A 20,334-nucleotide genomic window follows, 5' to 3' on the forward strand; every position below is an offset into this window, starting at 1 on the left:
GACTATAAATAAGAATGGAGTATTTTGCTATATAAATGTTATCAATATCTCAGAGAATGGATAAACAGATGAACTGATCAGAAAAAGTCCATTGCTATAAACACTAAAAGGAATTTGGTCCATGTGTATCAGAGAACACAAATATACAGTTTCTTTTTCTAACCCAAGTTTCCTGTCTATTTCAGTTAGTTCATTTAAGAAAACTTTTAATCACTATGGTTCATTAATGTGGAATTAGATGTGATCTCCGATCTTGGGGCTGCAGGTACTTGACCAAACTATTAAGCAATCTGTATCAAAGGTTTATTTAGAAGCTTCTGAGTATGAGGGTACTTGCATCAAACAAGGATTCAAGTGGGGTGGGGGGAGGAAAAAGATGTGCTTGTCAGTTTGGAAAGTCACAGAGAGTTTATCATTCTATAATTAGATTAGGAGGAAAATGAAGAACCCACTGGTAGCAAGAAGAAGCAAGAGTCTTTTAGGGTCTGGCATCTGCAAGTAAATGGAGAATAAAAGTTCTTAGTTTTTTCAATGAAAAAAGCACCAACTACATCTGACAATGGGCCACACAACTACAACCCAATTAAATTATCTTGTTCCAACGGAGGAATCTGCTGTTGTTAATGGCAGAACGCCAAGTACCTCCTGACCCTTAACTCTTTAGTACCACTGAGCACAGAGAAACTTGTTAATTGAATTAAAAACATTCTATACAGAAATCAATGTACACTCCTGTGTCAAGAGTTTTACAAGTGAGGAGAATATCAGGAAATTGATTCAGATAATTCTGGATTAACTCCAATTAACTTATCTTGATCTTTTTCTCACATACTGTATTTACTCATTAGTTCAAAAATAGTTTTTGAGCTTTTACAGTGTACATCAGGGGACAAGAATTAGTATGATCCTACTTGCTTCTGAGGTACTTGTCTAGTAAAAAGTGGAGTTGTTGATAAAAACATAAATAGGATAAAACACATTAAGTGCTAAGTGAACAAACCCCTGTCATGTGTGTACATTCAAAAACATTTCACCCACACTTAAGTTCCTTAAGGGCACAGTCATATCTTTTATTTCTTTTGTATCCTTCCAAATAAACCACAGAATTCTGCAACAACAGGCATTGAAAACAATACTTAATGGCCAGGTGCGGTGGCCCCTGCCTGTAATCCTAGCTATTTGGAGGCCAAGGTGCGTGGATCACCTGAGGTCAGGAGTTTGAGACCGGCCTGGCCAACATGGTGTAACACTATCTCTACTAAAAATACAAAAATTAACCGGGCATGGTGGTGCATGCCTGTAATCCCAGCTATTTGGGAGGCTGAGGAAGGAGAATTGCTTAAACCCAGGAGGTGGAGGTTGCAGTGAGCCAAGATTGTGCCACTGCACTCCAGCCTGTGTGATGGGAGCGAGATTCCATCTCAAAAACAAAAAACAAACAAACAAAAAACCCAAACTTCATTTTTATTAAGAGGATAAGGTCTGTGGCTGCTTAAGGATTCTTATCTAACCTAATTATTTTTCTGATTCCTCAGAAGTTACACAGAAAAATAAATTTTTAGTATGTAAGGAGTTTAACCGCAAAGAGTTAAGTCCCAAAGGAGAGAAGGGTCTGGTCTTAAGTTATAGACACAGAACTTTCTCCTAGATTTTCATCTTACAGTAGCCATTTTTACTAGACAGCTATTCATATTGTTTGATTGCAGACACCTTGTATAGCATATCAGAGAGGAACTCAAAATTCACCATTTATCCAGGTCTGTTCAATGTATGCTTCTCTTCCAATCCCCCCTTTTTTTTTTTTAAGAGTCAGGGTCTCGCGAGCGCGGCGTGAGAAGCCAAGAGCAGCGAAGTCTCTCGCCACACTCTGTACGAGGCGGTGCGGGAAGTCCTGCACGGGAACCAGCGCAAGCGCCGCAAGTTCCTGGAGACGGTGGAGTTGCAGATCAGCTTGAAGAACTATGACCCCCAGAAGGACAAGCGCTTCTCGGGCACCGTCAGGCTTAAGTCCACTCCCCGCCCCAAGTTCTCTGTGTGTGTCCTGGGGGACCAGCAGCACTGTGACAAGGCCAAGGCCGTGGATATCCCCCACATGGACATCGAGGCGCTGAAAAAACTCAACAAGAATAAAAAACTGGTCAAGAAACTAGCCAAGAAGTATGATGCGTTTTTGGCCTCAGAGTCTCTGATCAAGCAGATTCCACGAATCCTCGGCCCAGGCCTAAATAAGGCAGGAAAGTTCCCTTCCCTGCTCACACACAACGAAAACATGGTGGCCAAAGTGGATGAGGTGAAGTCCACAATCAAGTTCCAAATGAAGAAGGTGTTATGTCTGGCTGTAGCTGTTGGTCACGTGAAGATGACAGACAATGAGCTTGTGTATAACATTCACCTGGCTGTCAACTTCTTGGTGTCATTGCTCAAGAAAAACTGGCAGAATGTCCGGGCCTTATATATCAAGAGCACCATGGGCAAGCCCCAGCGCCTATATTAAGGCACATTTGAATAAATTCTGTTACCAGTAAAAAAAAAAAAAAAAAAAGAGTCAGGGTCTCGCAATGTTGCCTAGGCTGGTCTTAAACTCCTGGGCTCCAGCCATCCTCCTGCCTTGTCTCCCAAAGTGTTGGGATTACAGGTGTGAGCCACTGTGCCCAGCCCTCCCCACTTTTGTTTTTTAAGAGACAAGGTCTCACTGTGTTGCTGAGGCTAGAGTACAGTGGCAATTCACAGGCATAGTCATGGTACAGTATATCCTTGATCTCCTGGGCTCAAGTGATCCTCCTGTCTCAGTCTCTCAAGTAGCTGGGATGACAGGTGTATACCACCATACTCAATGTATGCTTTCCTGATGTACCCCAGTGCTGTTGTATCTCTCGTCCTTCTGGGACCAAATCCCATTTTCTGGCTTTCAAACGTATTTAACAATTTGACGTCAGAATCTACTAGGAAAAATGGCTGGTACCTAGAAGCAACTGATAAGTATTATTGTCTATAGCTAAGGGATGTTAACTTTTAGCATCTCTTTTCTGCTTCTTACCAGAAGAAACATCAGTTTTACTACAAAATGAAACTAACTCACAGATTTATCTGCTTCACTGTTCAGAGAGCGTGAACAGACTGGAATGCAAGAGGCCAATTATTCATTAATTCAATAAATATTCACTGAGGGCCTACTAACTCCAAAACAGTTGGGATATAATCCCATTTCAGGCTTTATAACATTTCCTTTGCCAGAAGCGATGTATGTGGGCAACCTCAGCCAAGACGACATTTGAAGGATCAAATTTGGCTCTGCCGCAGGCACTTAGGGTAACCTAAAGGAAAGGCTTCATCTGTGAAAAGTGAGAGAGATTTTGGTCTCTTCACATAGATTTTGTGAGGTTCTGCTAAATCAAATACTCAGATAAGATCGACAGTGTAAGACTCTTAGAAACCTAAAACTTTTATTTTTTAAATTTTATTTTATTTTTGAGACATAGTCTTACCCTGTGGCCCAGACTGGAGTGCAATGATGTGATCTTGGCTCACTGCAACCTCTGCCTCCCAGTTCAAGCGATTCTCCTGCCTCAGCCTCCCGAGTAGCTGGGATTATAGGCGTGCACCACCATGCCCGGCTGATTTTTGTATTTTTAGTAGAGACAGGGTTTCACCATGTTGGCCAGGCTGGTCTCCAACTCCTGACCTCAACTGGTCTGCACGCCTCAGTCTCCCAAAGTGCTAGGATTACAGGCATGAGCCACCGTGCCCGGCCAGAAACCCAAAACTTTTAAGTGCTCATTAAAAAGAGTATGAATTTTTTGATGAGTATTAAACTGTACTGCACAGGGAATGAATTGCAGAGCAGTGAAGCACAGCTGTCTGATTAATCTCAGTCCATTAAAAGAGGCATGATAGATCTAGAATGCAACTTTGACTAAAACAAAAAAAAGGCAATGTGTACTAATGTTAGAGAAAACAACTTGGCATGTGAACAGAATTCTAATTTAACCAGTAAATGCCTATTCATTAGAGTGTAAAGCCATAACAGAGGCTATATACTTAAAAAACACATGCACACACAAAGCTTTAATTTGATACCATAATCTGAAAGAAAATTGGACCCAAATTGCTTTATGTCCAGTTAAATCTTGCTACCATCTGAAGAGATAGTGAAATAAAACTGAAACACTTACTTGATGAGATAGGTATTCAGTTACTGTGCATTTCCATCTACAAGTAGAAATATTTCAAAATAAATACACCATGCCAATTGAAATTCACTCCATCCCCTATTCTTACTAAATACAAATGACTTATTCCTGGGTATACTGAATTATAATATAAAAGTAGAAGAATTTAATATTAGTAATCAGATTTCATTCAAGGGCATGGGAAGAGAAAATAGACCTTTACCTATCAAGCCTTTTGACATATAATTTGGTGACTTCATGTTTTGGGAAATGCAAGTATCCAGGGAAAAATGTTTTAACGTGAATCCTCTAGCCACCTAAAAATTAGCTCAAACAGTAGCACAGACTGAAATCAAGAGAATCTGAATCTAGGGGCAAATTGGAAAAGAAAGTTTGTATTAAGTAAAAATGACAGTATCTTGGGTGTTCCCTATGTGGAAATTTCATTATGAGGGTAATGTGATACAAATTTAGTACTTGTTTACCCAGCATGACCTCTGAAGTCTGGGGAGGACATCTGAATACCATTCTTTATGCTGGTTCTTATGACTTATGACTTTCATTTTCTCTCTACTCATACCCATTTAGGCCCTCACAATCCAATTTCTGATCCCAATTCTCTACTGATATTATGCCTTGAAAAAAATCAGGGATAACTTCCTCTTAGCCCAAATCATCAACCTTTTTATTGGTTCCCAAATTTTCTCATGGTATTTGATGTCAGTGGTCACCCCATTTTGAAAATATTCTTTTGGCTTCTGTGATCTTACACTTTCCTGTTCATAATTTCTTGCTCCTAACCAGGGTCAGTAGGGTGAACTGAGTAAGGTGCTTAGGGCATAAAATTTAAGGAGGCACTCACTTTAAGGGTCATGGAAGACCTTGCAAGGTGTTCAGACTGAACACATCTGAATAATCAAGATCAACTGTATTTAGCACAATGAAAAGAGTAAAACTATTTTGCCTCTGTTTCACTTACTGTTTTTCCATGGCAAAACATACGGCAGAGATTTGGGAACTCGCATGCCTGAAGCCAGGTTATTCTTATGTTCCGTAACTATGTTGCTTGCAGGGCTGCAAAAAGATGAATTTGGCTATGTCGGCAGATCAGTATCATTCAAGCAGGCACACGTAAGATAATCAAAATGTGTTTTTTGTAATTTGGGGAAAAACAACCACCTACATTCATCTGAAATGTAAACACATTTCCATCAAAACATTCCGGCAATTAGAATGATTACCACTTACTTCTCTGGAAAGCTCCCTGTTCTGTACAGGCATTAAGATGGGTCTAACCATTTTCATTTTCTAGAAATTGAGATAAACAGCAATGCCATCTACTGTTCAGCTGTATGACAGGCTCATCAACTCACTCAATAAACATAAGAGATAAAACAAAGTGCTAAGGCAACCAAACCAAAAGCAGCAAATCTTCGACTGAGGTAAAATTAAAAGTTGTAGCCAATGGAATTCATTTTAAGTTTTTCTATCTTAATGCACATGATAGTATACACTTAAAATTATTTGCTGATCTCAGTAGTTAAAAAGTAAAAATTTGGTAAGCATTCTGTTTGGGGAAAAAAGTGACGTATAGCATCTTATTCCTTCATTTCCTAAACCAGAAGTATTCTCATTTGGGTTTGAAACTTGATCTTCCAAGGTTTGAGTACTGGTGTTAATGAGAAATAGTTTCATTCATTTTTATTTTATTTAGGACAAAGACTCTTTCTGTCACCCAGGCTGGAGTGCAGTGGCATGATCATGGCTCACTGCAGCCTCGATCTCCTGGGCTTAAGTGATCCTCTGGTCTCAGCCTCCCAAGTAGGTGAGACTACAGACATCCACCACCATGCCCAGCTTATTTTGTTTTTAAAAAATTTTTTGTAGAGACAGGATCTCACTGTGTTGCTCATGTTGATCTTGAACTCCTGGCCTCAGTGATCCTCCCACCTTGGCCTCCAGTCATGAGCTACTCTGTGCCTGGCCAGAAATCTTCTAGTTTTCAGTTAGAGCTGGGCATGATGGCTCAGGCTTGTAATCCCAACACTTTGGGAGGCAGAGTGGGGAGGATCACTTGAGGCCAGGAGTTTGAGACCAGCCTGGGCAACATAGTGAGACCTTGTCTCTGCTAGAAATAAAGAATTAGCTAGGTGTGGTGGTGGGTCCCTGTAGTCCTTGCTATTTGAGAGGCCCAGGGGGATTGCTTGAGCCCAGGAGGTAGAGCCTGCAGTGAGCCATGATCATGCCATTACACTCCAGCCTGGTCAACAGAGTCCCTGTCTCTAAAAAAATAAATTAGATACAAAATCAGTGGGAAGAAGAGATGCATATTCTTGCCTAATAGGTACTCTGGATTTTCCAATCTCAAATAAAGAATTTTTAAGACTACTTTTTCCTTATACACTAGTTACCTAAAGTAAAAATGATCCAAGCGGTATAGTGGGAGAATTTTTTCAAAGCATTAAAATAATGTAAACCTAGCAAAAAACATAACTAAGACACATGAAAGCCTGGGGCCACTGTTACCCTTGCTAAACGATAATGTATTTTTGTATCCCTAATGATTGGCACAAAGCACATGACCTTTTTATGAATCAAGGAATAAATATGAAAAACGACAAAACAATATCTAAACTACCATCAAGGAACATCGTTAAAGAAAGTGATCAATTGATGTTCTGGTGGCTTCTCTCGGTAACAGAACACGCTGATTTTGGGAGGCCATGCTGGGTTGAGACCATTTCATTTACCTGTTATTGTCAGAGTAGTGAGTTGTGCCCCAGACAAATGGGGTGCTGGTCTGTTCCCACAAATCTGTCAAAGGAAGCAAGACATAGTTTGTGGTGCTACTAGATAAGACACCAGCAGTTCATGTTGGTTGAATTTATAAGATGGGAAATAATACACCTATGTTTTGCAGAAGCAAGTAAAAATTGATCAAGTACCCTGCCTAAGTGACACAGTAGCAAGAATTTAATTGAAGGATATAAACACAAGCAACATAAATAATAATAAACATGCCTAGTAACAATCAAACACAGATGGTACAACACAATTTATGGAAAAAAACAGATGTAAAGAAGTGCTTTTTCCAATCAAGAGCGATCGGCTGTTCCACGTGTCTGCACAGCGATACAAATGTGCTCGTTTTGGGGCCCAATAAAAATAATAAGGCATTCTGAACAACATGGTATGTTCATAAAAAAGGAAAATCTTCCTTCTGTCTTAAGCAAATGACTTGAGATTTAGACATTGTGAAGAAAAAGATGTAGAGGCAGCTCACCTTTATCCCAGTCTTCATCACAAGGAGGGCACTGCCAAGTGCTCTCAGCCAGAGTCTCTTGTCTAAGGCTCCTGGTTTGGTTGACTGCAAGACAATAAAGATTGGACATAAGAGGGGGATATTGCCAAGTTATTGTGTTCAAAGGGGCTAGGAGCTTAAAAGGTTGCAGGGTAGCCTGTTGGGTCTTTATTTCTGAAAAATGGATAGTATAAAAGCTAAACAGAGGGATCTTATCTCTTTGCTGACAGAAGAAAGAAAAGCAGAAACAAAAATGTTTACCATATTTATGGCAATGAAAGATTTTTAGATGAATTATTAGTAAAATGAACTAGGCTGTTCAGGAGAGAAAACAGTATGACATGTACAATCTGAAAACCTATTGCTGCCATGATACAAATCTCAAAGGTGGAAAAGTATTGTTCTTCTGAAACAATGAAAGCCAAAAATCAAGCCGACAACGTAGCATAATACAAATCTGAAGGAGCTACCCTCCAGTACTGAAACATTTGAGATACTGAGTCTTACCAACATCTTGCTCAATACAACTTCTGTCATCACAGCTTGAGATATGATGACTAATTTCAGCTCGAGGAACCTGGTGGCGAGCATTGAAGGGACAAGTAGCCAATTTGCTTGCAACATCAGGATGATTCTATGGAACCAAAATTAAGGGATCTGTTAGTTCTTTGAATCTCTTAAAGTCAACGGGGAGTAGCTAAGCCTTATTCTACAAATGCCTCTCCTAAATTTCCTCAGTAAATTTCTGGCTTAACTATAACAAACTCATAGTAAAAAACTAAGAGGGAATTATTTATTGTTCTTATAGACAATTACTTCAAAATCATTGAAACATAAGTCTTTTTGTTATGATTGTAGAGACTGACAACACAGATATTGGGGTTTAAGTGCTTTATGTAGAGCTAAACAATGAATTTAGGATTGGGTATTTGAATGACATCTTTCCCCGCTGTTTATTTCTCAGTCACATGATTCAGGCAGCACAGCCCGTAATGAGAGAGCTCTCTGGATGTCTTTGAAAGCTGATATTCAGGATGAATAGTAACACTAAAATACACTCTGAGTCTGCATTGCAGTAGTGTCCCTTCCATTGCAATACAATAGTGCTGGAAAATAGCTGTTGGAAGGGAGCCGCAGAAGAGGCAAACCAATGATTTTTCAGATTAACACAGTGACGCTTACTTAAAGTAATGATGCCTGAAATGAATCTCTGAACAATTTGACCTTTATTTCAGCTATTTCACTAAGGAAAAATCCAAATGATAGAGTCTACTTTGCTGACCAAGTTCCTTATTTTAAAACAAAACAAAGGGTTTAGTATCACCTATATCCTATGGCAAATATACCAGCAATTAGGAAATTAATTAGGAAAATAAAAGATATGTCATAAATGAAACTTGAAAAAGTAAAAAATAATATGAAGCAGGGAGAAGGCTGGAAAAATATATAGGTGTGAGAAACTTGCAGGCATCTCCATCATTTTCATAAGTGGTATCAGGCATTCAATACAAAGGTTTTGTGGCCAAAGATTAAGAACATTAGAAGAGGGGAGTTATGATAGTGTCTTTTTTTTACCACTTGGCTCCATTTGGGAAATGTTTGAGAGCCTAGAAGGGACAATGTGGTAGTGGTATCTGCTGATCCATACTCTCCAGGTTTAATGTTAAGGGATACTTGCTCTCGAGATTAAAAGGAGCTGGAGAAATAACAAAGATAAATTATGTTTCCAGGATTACAAGCACTTTTTAAAGGATGTTAAAGCTGAATTGTATGCAGTTTGGATTAAATACCTCAATTGCTTTCCAAGCATAAATTCTAGCAGAATTTTGGCTTCTGTATCAGCATTCTAACAACATTGTCAAAATGTCTCAATTAATGTAGCATGAAAATAGTTTATATCAGCTAAGTCTATACAAGAGTGGCCAGAAAGAAAATCCTTATTTATTATTTTTTTAAAGATGTTTATTGTTGAAACTTGGAGATACAGTTATTTTTAGGAATAATTTTTCTTGGGCTAACTTCTAGCTGTTCAAGCTCTAAAATTTCTAAACAAAATAATCAGAAAAAGTGAATTATAGCACTCAATCATTGTTAGGCCGATGGATACATCACATTTACCAGATGGGCAGGATTTCTCATTGTTAGCAAAAATTAGTCTGCTTTACAAAGGGTGAGAAGACTCTAGAAATGCTATTTATAAAAGGTTCTTTGTCACTAGTTAATGGGAAGAAAACCAAAACAAGAAAAAATTTATCTTAAGGAATGAATAAATGCCTTTCTATAAATGTTGGTATTTAAGAGAGGTAGATTCCCAAAACAATTCTGGCAATCAATTAAAACATTTATGATAAAATTATTTGATGTTTATAAAACACGGCCTTTTAAAAGAACTCAGGAGGGCGTTAGAGGGCAAATTATGACCCTACCTTTCTGCACTTGATAAGATGATAAGGAAACCTGCAAGCCCTGATTTGATGGTTTTTGTCATAGGGGCATTGCAATAGCTTCTCAGGGTCCAGGGAGTCAGCTGAAAGAGAGAAGTATTTCAGTAGGTAAAACGATAACAGGCTCTTGTAAAACTACAGCATTCCAGGCACACTGGATTTTTTCAAGAGACTGTAATAATAGAACAATATAGTCTAAAGAAAACTTGGATTAAAAAAAGGGTGACTACACATTTAAAATATTTCTGAATCTTAGTAAGTTCAGCAGAATCAGAAATCTCAGGATGAAGTCTCAGTTTCATATTGAATTGAACATAGTGCTTTCATTGCTGGTTACTCTTATTACAGAACAAAAAGTTAAATAAAATGTCATCCTCTTTTTCTTTTCTAAAAGTGCTAATTCAGGGTTATTCCTATTCTCTAGCTATTCTATCCAGAGCCTCCCGACTAGTATGCTGAAGTTGAAATGGATTGCTGGTGTGGTAATACACTGATTTGGGGGCCCACTACTAGTTCAAGCCATCCCTCACCCCCCATTTCCACAGGCAAGTTGGGGGTAGTTAGTCCCCTTCACTAGCATTTTCATCTATCACTAGTATCCCCTGACACAAAAACGTTGGTAAGCACTGCCCTGTATCAGTTATGTTTTGTGGAAGCTTGAAAAATATTAGTGGATAGAAGACTTCTTTTTCATCTGTTTGCTTTAACTTACTCCTATAAGTAATTCCCAATCTTAGTTACTCTAATTACCTCTCAAACGAAACCAATACTGTTATCAGACAGGTAGTTTTTACTTTTCATATTTTGGAACACAGGTGAGAACAAAATAGGGAATTCTTTAATCTAGTGACTACTACATTAGCCAGCTAAAAAAATAGAACAATGTGCAAAAACAGAACCTCCTGAGGTTAAGACAACTGCAGACATATGGAACTGCTCGTGAAAGAAAGCCCCTAAACTATAAAATGCTATTTAAAACAACCCTTAGGCTATATAAGATGCCCAGGCTGAGCCCCAAATTTTAACAAGCCTGGTTAAGGAAGGGAAATTAAATGGTTAAGCACATTCTGGTATATTATAAAGACAAGAGGCAACCTAATAAATTGCTCTTGCCACCCCTGAAGGCAATGATAAAAGTGAAGTAAGATAAACAATTCATATTTGATAAGCAGCTTATAAACCAGGAGACTGCTATGAAAATCAGAAGCCAGTGGGGAATTGAAGCAGACAATTTCACTGGAAGAGTGGTAAACATGGAATAAATTGCTAACCATGATCGTGATGCAAATGAGCCAGAAAGGTGACTTGAAGGACAGAATGAATAGGAAGGAAAAGTCTTAAAGGACAGGCAGGCTTATTATGCCAACCAGGCTCTTCTTGACCACCAATGTTTTCATATTTCTGAAGCATCAGGACAACCAGGGAGAATTTACAGATGAAATTCTTGTTAGTTTCCCCTCATTTAATCCATTCCCATCACTAGCAAATGTTAGGCCATGTCAGCAGCTGATAGACTGGATGGTAGCTTATGATTCATGTATATTATACTGCCCATATAGTAGCATATGTCAGAGTTGATAATGAGAGCTTCTCATTGTAATGCTTTACTTCCTGGTTTCCAGCAATTTAGGTCAACTTTAATCTGGCTTTCTAAATTAAAAAAATTTTTTTTTGATTTAAAAATCTGTTTTTTTTTTGTTTTTTGTTTTGAGACAGAGTCTTGTTCTATTGCCCAGGCTGGAGTGAAGTGGTGTGATCTTGGCTCACTGTAACCTTCACCTCCCGGGTTTGAGCAATTCTTGTGCCTCAGCCCCTGGAGTAGCTGGGACAAAAATCTTTAATTGTGATTAAAAACACATATAAAATTTACCATGTTAACGATTTTTAAGTATACAGTTCAATAGTGTTAAGTATTAACATATTCCCATTGTTGTGCAACTAGTCTCCAAAAGTTTTTCGTTTTACTAAACTGAGACTCTATACCCATTAAATATCAGCTCTCCATTCCCCACTCCCCCTAGCTCCTGGCAACCACCATTCTACTTTTTTGTTTTGGTGAGTTTGACTAGATACATCATATATGTGAAATCATAGTCTTTTTCTTTTTGTGACTAGCCTATTTCACTTAGCCTAAGGTCCTCAAGGTTTATCCATGTTATAGCATGTGACAGAATTTCCTGTATTTTTTCTTTTTTTGAGACAGAGTCACCCAGGCTGGAGTGCAGTGGCATGATCTTGGCCCTCTGCAACCTCCACTGCCTGGGTTAATGCGGTTCTCCTGCCTCAGCCTCTTGAGTAGCTGGGATTATAGGCATTTGCCACCACGCCCAGCTAATTTTTGTATTTTTAGTAGAGATGGGGTTTCATCATGTTGGTTAGGTTGGTCTTGAACTCCTGACCTCAGGTGATCCGCCCGCCTCAGCCTCCCCAAGTGCTGGGAATACAAGTATGAGCCACCACGCCCGGCCATTTCCTGTATCTTCTATCTTGCAATTTGCTTTTCTTTTCACTTAATGTATCTTGGAGTTCCTTCCAAGTCAGTACACACAAGAAATATTTCGGGGCCGGGCGCGGTGTCTCAAGCCTGTAATCCCAGCGCTTTGGGAGGCCGAGACGGGCGGATCATGAGGTCAGGAGATCGAGACCATCCTGGCTAAACCGGTGAAACCCCGTCTCTACTAAAAAATACAAAAAACTAGCCGGGCGAGGTGGCGGGCGCCTGTAGTCCCAGCTACTCGGGATGCTGAGGCAGGAGAATGGCGTAAACCCGGGAGGCGGAGCTTGCAGTGAGCTGAGATCCGGCCACTGCACTCCAGCCTGGGTGACAGAATGAGACTTCATCTCAAAAAAAAAAAAAAAAAAAAAAAAGAAATATTTCATTGCTGCATATGGATGTACCACATTTTTAACTGATTTTCTTATGAATGGACATTTAGGTTGTTTCCAGATTTTACTTTTTTTTGAGACGGAGTTTCATTCTTGTTGCCCAGGCTGGGGTGCAATGGCGCAATCTTGGCTCACTGCAACCTCCGCCTCCTGAGTTCAAGTGATTCTCCTGCCTCAGCCTCTCAAGTAGCTGGGATTACAGGTGCCTGTCACCATGCCTGGCTAATTTTTTTGTATTTTTAGTAGAGACTGGCCAGGTGGGTCTCGAACTCCTGACCTCAGGTGATCCACCTGCCTCAGCTTCCCAAAGTGCTAGGATTACAATCTCCCAAAGTGAGCCACCGCGCCTGGCCCAGTTTTTACTATTATATACAATGCTGTGACTAACAATCTGGTTTATTCTTCTTTGTGCATGTATGAGTATTTCTTTTTTTTTGAGACAGGGTCTCACTCTGTTGCCCAGGCTGGACAGCGCAGTGGTGTGTTCTTGGCTCACTGCAACCTCTGCTTCCCGGGTACAAGTCATTCTTGTGCCTCCAACCCCCAAGCAGCTGGGATTACAGGCACACCTGTCTAATTTTTTGTGTTTTTAGTAGAGACAGGGTTTTGCCATGTTGGTCAGGCTGGTCTTGAACTCCTAGCCTCCTGTGATCTGCCCACCTCAGCCTCCCAAAGTGCTGGGATTACAGGCACGAGCCATCGCGCCCAGCCAATGTATGAGTATTTCTCTTTGATATACACCTAAGAATATTGCATTGAAGTGTCTGTGCCCTAAAAGTTGTAATAAATACTATCAAACTGCTCTACAAATTTTTGTCTGGCTTCTTGGGAATATAATTTACTTTGGTAAACAAAGTAGGTCTATTTGACAAGCTTCCTCTAAAAGCACAGACTCAGCTGTTACTCATATTTGGGTAGGGACCAGAATCCATGGTGAGAAATGGAGGAAACTTCATGGAAATAAGGAACTATGCCTGACAAAAGTATCATCAGCTAAGAGGTACAGTCCAAAGAGAGAAGACAGAGATGTTCAGGAATCTATAAGATTAAGCTGGAAGTCCAGGTCAATTTGGGAAAATATAGTCTAAGGCAGTGTTTCTCAAACTTTAACTTACTCTCCAGGTGTTACATCACTTAGGGACTGTGTTAAAGTGCTGATTCTGATTCAGCAGGTCTGGGATGAGGCCTGAGATTGTCCATTTCCAACAAACTCCCAGGTGATATTTAAGAAAAAAAAATGTGGCTGAAAAAAAGTAACGAAGAACTAAGAGACAGAAAGGGGAGACATTGTTTTCTAACTTAATAGAGAGTAGTATGCTTCCAAGAATAAGTATATACATATACCACACAGGGACTTCACATTCTTTTTTCTTTTAATTTTTTTGAGACGGAGTTTCAGTCTGTCGCCAGGCTGGAGTGCAGTGGCGTGATCTTGGCTCACTGCAACCTCCACCTCCTGGGTTCAAGCAATTCTCCTGCCTCAGCCTTCCGAGTAGCTGAGACTACAGGTGCGTGCCACCAGGCCCAGCTAATTTTTGTATTTTTAGTAGAGACGGGGTTTCACTATATTGGGAAGGATGGTCTCGATCTCTTGACCTTGTGATCCACCTGCCTTGGCCTCCCAAAGTGCTGGGATTACAGGCATGAGCCACCATGCCCAGCCTTCTTTTTTCTTTTTAAGAGACAGGGTTGGCAGGACGTAGTGGCTCATGCTTGTAATCCCAGCACTTTGGGAGGCTGAGGTGGGTGGATCACTTGAGGCCAGGAATTCTAGACCAGCCTGGCCAACATGGCGAAACTCCATCTTTACTAAAAATATAAAAATTAGACAGGCATTGTGGCATGCACCTGTAGTCCCAGCTATTTGGGAGGCTGAGGCAGGAGAATCGCTTGAATCCAGGAGGCAGAGGTTGCAGCGAGCTGAGATCACATCATTGCACTCCAGCCTGGGTGACAGAGTGAGACTCCTTCTCAAAAAAAAAAAAAAAAAAAAAAAAACAGAGAGAGAGAGAGAGAGACAGGGTCTTGCTCTGTCACCCAGTCTGGGGTGCAGTGGTGTGATCATAGCTCTCTGTAACCTCTAACTCCTAGGCTCAAGTGATTCTCCTGCCTCAGCTGCCTGAGTAGCTGGGATTACACACATGAGCCACCGCACCTGGCTCAGGAATTTCACATCTTAAATAAAAACACCTTAAGAAAGCTGGGTGCGGTGGCTCACGCCTGTAATCCCAGCACTCTGGGAGGCCGAGGCAGGCAGATCACGAGGTCAGGAGTTTGAGACTAGCATGGCCAACATGGTGAAATCTCGTCTCTACTAAAAATACAAAAATTAGCTGGGCATGATGGCAGGCACCTGGAACCCCAGCTACTCAGGAGGCTGAGGCAGAAGAATTGTTTGAACCCAGGAGGTGGAGGTTGCAGTGAGCCGAGATCGCGCCACTGCACTCTAGGCTGGGTGGCAGAGCAAGACTCTGTCTCAAAACAAAACAAAACAAAAAACAAAAAAAAAAACTTTGAGAAAAATTAAGGGGCAGGGGATCCCTTTTCTCAAAAGTGTGGTCCTCAGATCAGCATCACCTGGTAACTTGTTAGAAATGCAAATTCTCAGATACCAGACCTTCTGAATTAGAAATTCTGCAGGTGGGACTCAGCAATCTGTTTCAACAAGCTTTCCAGGTGATTCTGCTGCATGTTAAAGTTTGAGAACCACTGTGTTCTAGATATTTAATAAAGATTATTTCTATGTAGTTTCTGTATTTTGGAGATACAGCTCTCCACCGGACTCTTCCTAGAGGGTAGAATGGGACTGAAATATCCTTTAGTTGGGACTTTTAATTATAATGAGATTCTGAACAAGACAGCAAAGTAGGAAGAAAAAGTAGGTACTGTTGACAAGTTTTATCCACGGGCATAAACTCAGATATTTCTCAAATTTAGTCAGAACCTAGATATCAGAGCCTGTGGTATCATGTAGGGTACTAGGTGTAAACAATATAGAAGACTCTGGTTCTGACTCTGTCCCTAACTATGTAAACTTGGGCAAATTAATCTAGGTTCTATTTTCTCTGTTGTAATAAATGATTTTTCAAGTCCCTTTTGGTTCTACGCTGTATGATTCCAGGTGCTGACTCCGCTTTGATTTCTTGGGCCATCTAAGGTTCCTGGATCACTTGAGAAATAGAATCCTTCCCAGATTTCTTATCCTAAAAACGAATGTACATCAACATTATTATATAAGTATATTACTCCTCAAAATAGAAAGAAGTTACTATCCCTGTGTTATACACACAAGAAGGTGAAGTCCTGCCTCATTTAATAGTTTAATAAAGGTGTCTTAACTGTGGCCTTTTCAAAGCTTTATGACTTCTCATACCTCTTTTCTTAATTTTCATGTACCTTATTTCAAATTTGGGTAATACTATACAGACTTTTCCTCCTCAGCAGTTGAGAAGTCTGACTTTTTCCCAGCACACTAAAAGTCTTGTCAGATATAAAACTATATGTAAATGATTTAACTTATTTTCTAAAAGCAACAAGGAGTACATACTGTAAGTTTCTTCCATGTTGGAAATGAAGGAGCTGAATCCAAGTGCTGGAAAAAACAAAAGTGTGGTTCAGGAAATCAGAATCAATGTATCAAAAGGTAACCCTAAGAAGTGGAGTCACTTCTGGATTTGAAACTACCCAAGTTCAATTTAAGAAACCCTTACTCTCCCCACTTCCCCCAATATTTTCTTCTCTTTAAAGCACACTTCTTGGAATCATTTTAACATCATGGCCTAATTCACATTCTTGGAATAAATTCTAGGGCCTACCAAATAGTTAAGAAAAACCAAATATGACTCCTATAGTTCAAATTTAAGCTGTATTTGGGTGACAAGATGTCTACCTTAAGTGCTATTACTTAAGTGCCTGTCACTGTTTAGCATCTATTAGGGTTTGACACTATTAATATAATATTGGTTATAATATAAATATTAATATAATATTTAACATTAGAGGGGGCAAGTCAAGACCACAAGAATATTGTCATTTAAACTTATGCATAAGGGCTGGGCGTGGTCGCTCACACCTGTAATCCCAGCACTTTGGGAGGCTGAGGCAGGAGGATCACTTGAAGCCAGGAGTTTGAGACTAGCCTGGCAACAAAGCAAGACTACGTCTCTACAAAAAACAAAACAATCCCCCCACCCCAAAAACAAACAAACAAAAAAACAGACTTAGCCAGGCATGGGGGCATGTGCCTGCAGTCCCAGCTACTCAGGAGGCAAAGGCAGGAATATCGCTTGAGCCCAGGAGCTATGAGGTTTGTGCCATTGCACTCTGGCCTGGACAATGGAGTGAGATCCTGTCTTTAAAAAAAAACAAAAAAAACCCCTTATACATAAACACAGAAATAGTGTCCTATTATAAAGCTTTCCTCTTGGGTTCTTAAAAATACAGATAGGCAGGTTATCAGTCTTGTTCCTCTCTAGGACCTGGAAATGCTGGCAGTCTTTGATAGACAGTATACACTTAACCCTTCCAATGTGATTGGAAACACTAGTTCACCATTTTCATGACTTTTCTTAAACATGATCAGGAAGGGCCACACTGACATTGCCCCTTTTTCTAGTGAGGTTTCACCTCCTCTCGTCCCAATCTTCAGTGCTAAAGTGGCAATACTTTAAGGTTCTCCAATTAATACTCATTCCCTCTATGCACTGAGGGAAAATCTCTGAATGTTAGGACTCAAGAACTGTCCATATTATGGATAACAGAGTCACAAGAGAACAAATCTGTAACAAGAATATGAAAGATTAAAAGAGAAATGGTTTCATAGTTTGAATCCTCTTCTATTAGAAATCTCTTCTATTGAGCACCGAGACTAAATAAATTTATTATTGTGGGAAAAACCTAAATGTATATAAAACCATCCCCATAGGAAACTTCTGAAAATTGTCTGTCTCTAGAGCATGCTCTCCTTTGGCCCCTCACACAATTCTACACTCCTCACAACTCCCCCCACCCCCATTCTATGACATAAGCAGCTTTGGAACCTATGATAGGAAATACAAGTAATCAGCTAGAACTCTAGTTTTTTTTTGCTGCAGAGCCCATTTGTTAATGACAATCATTAGTGAATTTGTCTTAAAAATATTTTCCATGTTTATGTTTGGATCAAGAAATCCCCACCGTCTTTTTGGACATGTTTCACTTATACATAGCTACTTCATACTTCTTCATTAAAAATAAGAGTTTTGGAAGGAAGAACCAATATGTTTCTTGATTTTAAGTTATGAGCACCAGATTCAGCAGCTTGTAGGAAGCCAACCTATTCTTCTCGGACAAAAGGACGAATTGCAGTACACTGGGGCACTGGAATTCACAGTACCATCACTTAGCCGTGTCCTTTAAGTATCTTCCGCATCAAACTGTTAACAGGGGATTCTTTACCTTTTCCCTACTACTAGATCACGGAGAAATAGACAAGCTACACGGAAGCAATCAAGTTTAGGGGATGGATGTAGTCGGTGGCTATTGGTTAAACGCTTAACAGAATTCCGGGCCTTAGTAAAAGAATCATTTTTCTTCCTTTAAACAACAACAACAACAACAAAATCACAGATTTAATCAATGAGACTAAATAAGAGAAAGTGATGGAGGTGGTTAACTTAAAAAGAACGTAGAAAAGGCGCCAGGAAGGCCCTCGAGTGGGCGATGCAGCGAAACCGGCTGGTAGCCAAAATAGCTGCACTGAGAGCCCACAGGGCTGAAGACTACTGGCAGAAAAGCGAAAAGAGAATATTAGAAGGTGAAGGTATCCCTGTACGCAAAAGAGGAATTGCTTAGGGGCGCCCAGGGATGCCTTTCCTTACCTCGGTGGACACACACCTTCCTCACAGTCACCTTCCTCCCACGCACTCCCCAGCAACGGTCACTTCCGGCGCGTAACGTTGGGCGGTGGGGCGGGGGACCAGCACTTCCTGTGATTGGCAGCCTCAGCGCTGGCCGAGTGTGGGGCCGGGGACTCAGCTGTAGAGCTCACCTGTGAGCCCCTAGGGTCAGCTCCCAGATGACCCTTTCCCACGAGGATCTCCTCCTTGGGCACCCCGTCCTTGGGCGTATCCTCCCCTAGCCCCCAGAACAACAGTGGCCTTGAGAGGGTGTTGAGCTTGCATTTCTTTCCTTGGGTTTTGTGGTGGCCATCTTAGAAAAGGCAGATGAGCACTTAGAAATGGGCACCTGGGATTACCTTAGGAGTTCAAGACCAGCCTGGCCAACATGGTGAAACCTCATCTCTACTGAAAATACAAAAATTAGCTGGGCGTGGTGTCGGCCGCCCGTAATCTCAGCTACTCGGGAGGCTGAGGCAGGAGAATTGCTTGAACCCGGGAGGCGGAGGTTGCAGTGAACCAAGATCGCGCCATTGCACCATTGCACTCCAGCCTGGGCGACAGACTGAGACTCCGTCTCAAAAAAAAAAAAAAGAAAAAAAGAAAAAGAAATGGGCACCTGAGGGAATGGGACTGATAGAACTGGTTAGAGGTGGGGAGCTGCCTAGAAAGAAGCCTTGTTTGTGGAAGTTGTCTAGATAGAAAGGTAATTTAGATTTTGAGGGAAGAGAAGAGGAATTATAAAGGAGATAGGCAGTACAGCCACAAAACAATCACTAAGGACAGGAATTTTGTGTCTGGCTGTTCTTGTTTAGAATGTGTTATAAAATCCCAAAATTCAAAAGGCACTATCTGAGAATGCTTGATAGGATGATGGTTGTTGCTGTCTGATGAAAGCGAGTTTTAGAGTTGGGGAGAGAGCTCAATGAAGAGTTGGAGAGGACAAGAAGGCTGGAAGGTTACAACTTGATAATGGAAAACCAAACATAATGTGAGGCTTTGTTCTGGGGGAAAAAAGTGTAAGCTGCAGTTCTTGTCCCCAAAGTGCTTAGAAAAACGAGTCTCAAAGTGGATGAAAGGTTTAATAGCACAAAAGATGCCCAAAAAAAGTGGTAGAGACTGTAAATTCCTGTAAGGAAAAAAATTGATGGAGCCTGAAATGACCTGGGAAGGCATTATAGAGAAAAGGGACTTGGGGCCTTTGAAGGTTACACAAAAAAAGGAAGGCATTGACACTACAAGTAGATCTGGTGGTAATATTTTTCAAAACCAAGAAGTAAAAGATGTGACAAAACATTCTGTGCTGTTCAAGGTGTAGGAGGCAGTCTGGGAGATTAGTCTGGGTGCTGAAATACTGGGATTTCTACAGCATTTTAGTGGTGTAGAGCCCAAATAGGACTTGAGAGGACTATCCTGACAAAAACTGAATGTAGCTTTAGTAAAAACGATCAGTGGGGCATTTTCTTTTTCTTCTTCTTCTTTTTTTTTGAGATGGAGTCTTGCTCTGTTGCCCGTGCTAGAGTGCAGTGGCGTGATCTCAGCTCACTGCAACCTCTGCCTCCTGGGTTCAAGTGATTCTCTTGCCTCAGCCTCCTGAGAAGCTGGAACTACAGGCAGGCACTACCACGCCCGGCTTTTTTTTTTTTTTTTTTTTTTTT

General features: G+C 40.6%; 1 protein-coding gene and 1 pseudogene across 3 annotated transcripts; one reads left to right on the forward strand and one right to left on the reverse strand.

The window, feature by feature from the left end:
- Positions 1–281: 281 nt before the first annotated feature.
- On the reverse strand, positions 282–18,719 carry GTSF1 (gametocyte specific factor 1). 2 transcript variants are annotated; one of them, XM_025400837.1, is made up of 9 exons: positions 18,659–18,719; positions 16,348–16,392; positions 9,897–9,997; positions 7,978–8,104; positions 7,453–7,536; positions 6,920–6,983; positions 5,149–5,243; positions 4,173–4,209; positions 282–492 (listed from the first exon to the last, which is right to left on the reverse strand). In XM_025400837.1, exons 2-8 carry the CDS (start codon positions 16,361–16,363, stop codon positions 4,193–4,195), a joined length of 504 nt encoding a protein of 167 aa, XP_025256622.1. In that variant the 5' UTR covers positions 16,364–16,392; positions 18,659–18,719; the 3' UTR covers positions 282–492; positions 4,173–4,192. The 2 variants fall into 2 exon arrangements, with proteins under 2 accessions (XP_025256622.1, XP_025256624.1); XM_025400839.1 differs by lacking the exon at positions 18,659–18,719 and adding an exon at positions 16,873–17,811.
- On the forward strand, positions 1,835–2,528 carry LOC112633977 (annotated as a pseudogene). Its single transcript, XR_003121703.1, has one exon. The product of XR_003121703.1 is annotated as a 60S ribosomal protein L10a pseudogene (transcript).
- Positions 18,720–20,334: the final 1,615 nt, after the last annotated feature.

Source organism: Theropithecus gelada, chromosome 11 (assembly GCF_003255815.1).
Source record: "Theropithecus gelada isolate Dixy chromosome 11, Tgel_1.0, whole genome shotgun sequence".
NCBI lineage: Eukaryota > Metazoa > Chordata > Mammalia > Primates > Cercopithecidae > Theropithecus > Theropithecus gelada.

Excerpts from the sequence above, each read along its gene's own strand:
- GTSF1 (XM_025400837.1), bottom strand. Across the intron at positions 8,105-9,896 it reads ATCTTATCAAGTGCAGAAAG|AATCATCCTGATGTTGCAAG; the intron begins GTAGGGTCATAA and ends TTGGTTCCATAG. Across the intron at positions 7,537-7,977 it reads TTGTATTGAGCAAGATGTTG|TCAACCAAACCAGGAGCCTT; the intron begins GTAAGACTCAGT and ends ATTGTCTTGCAG.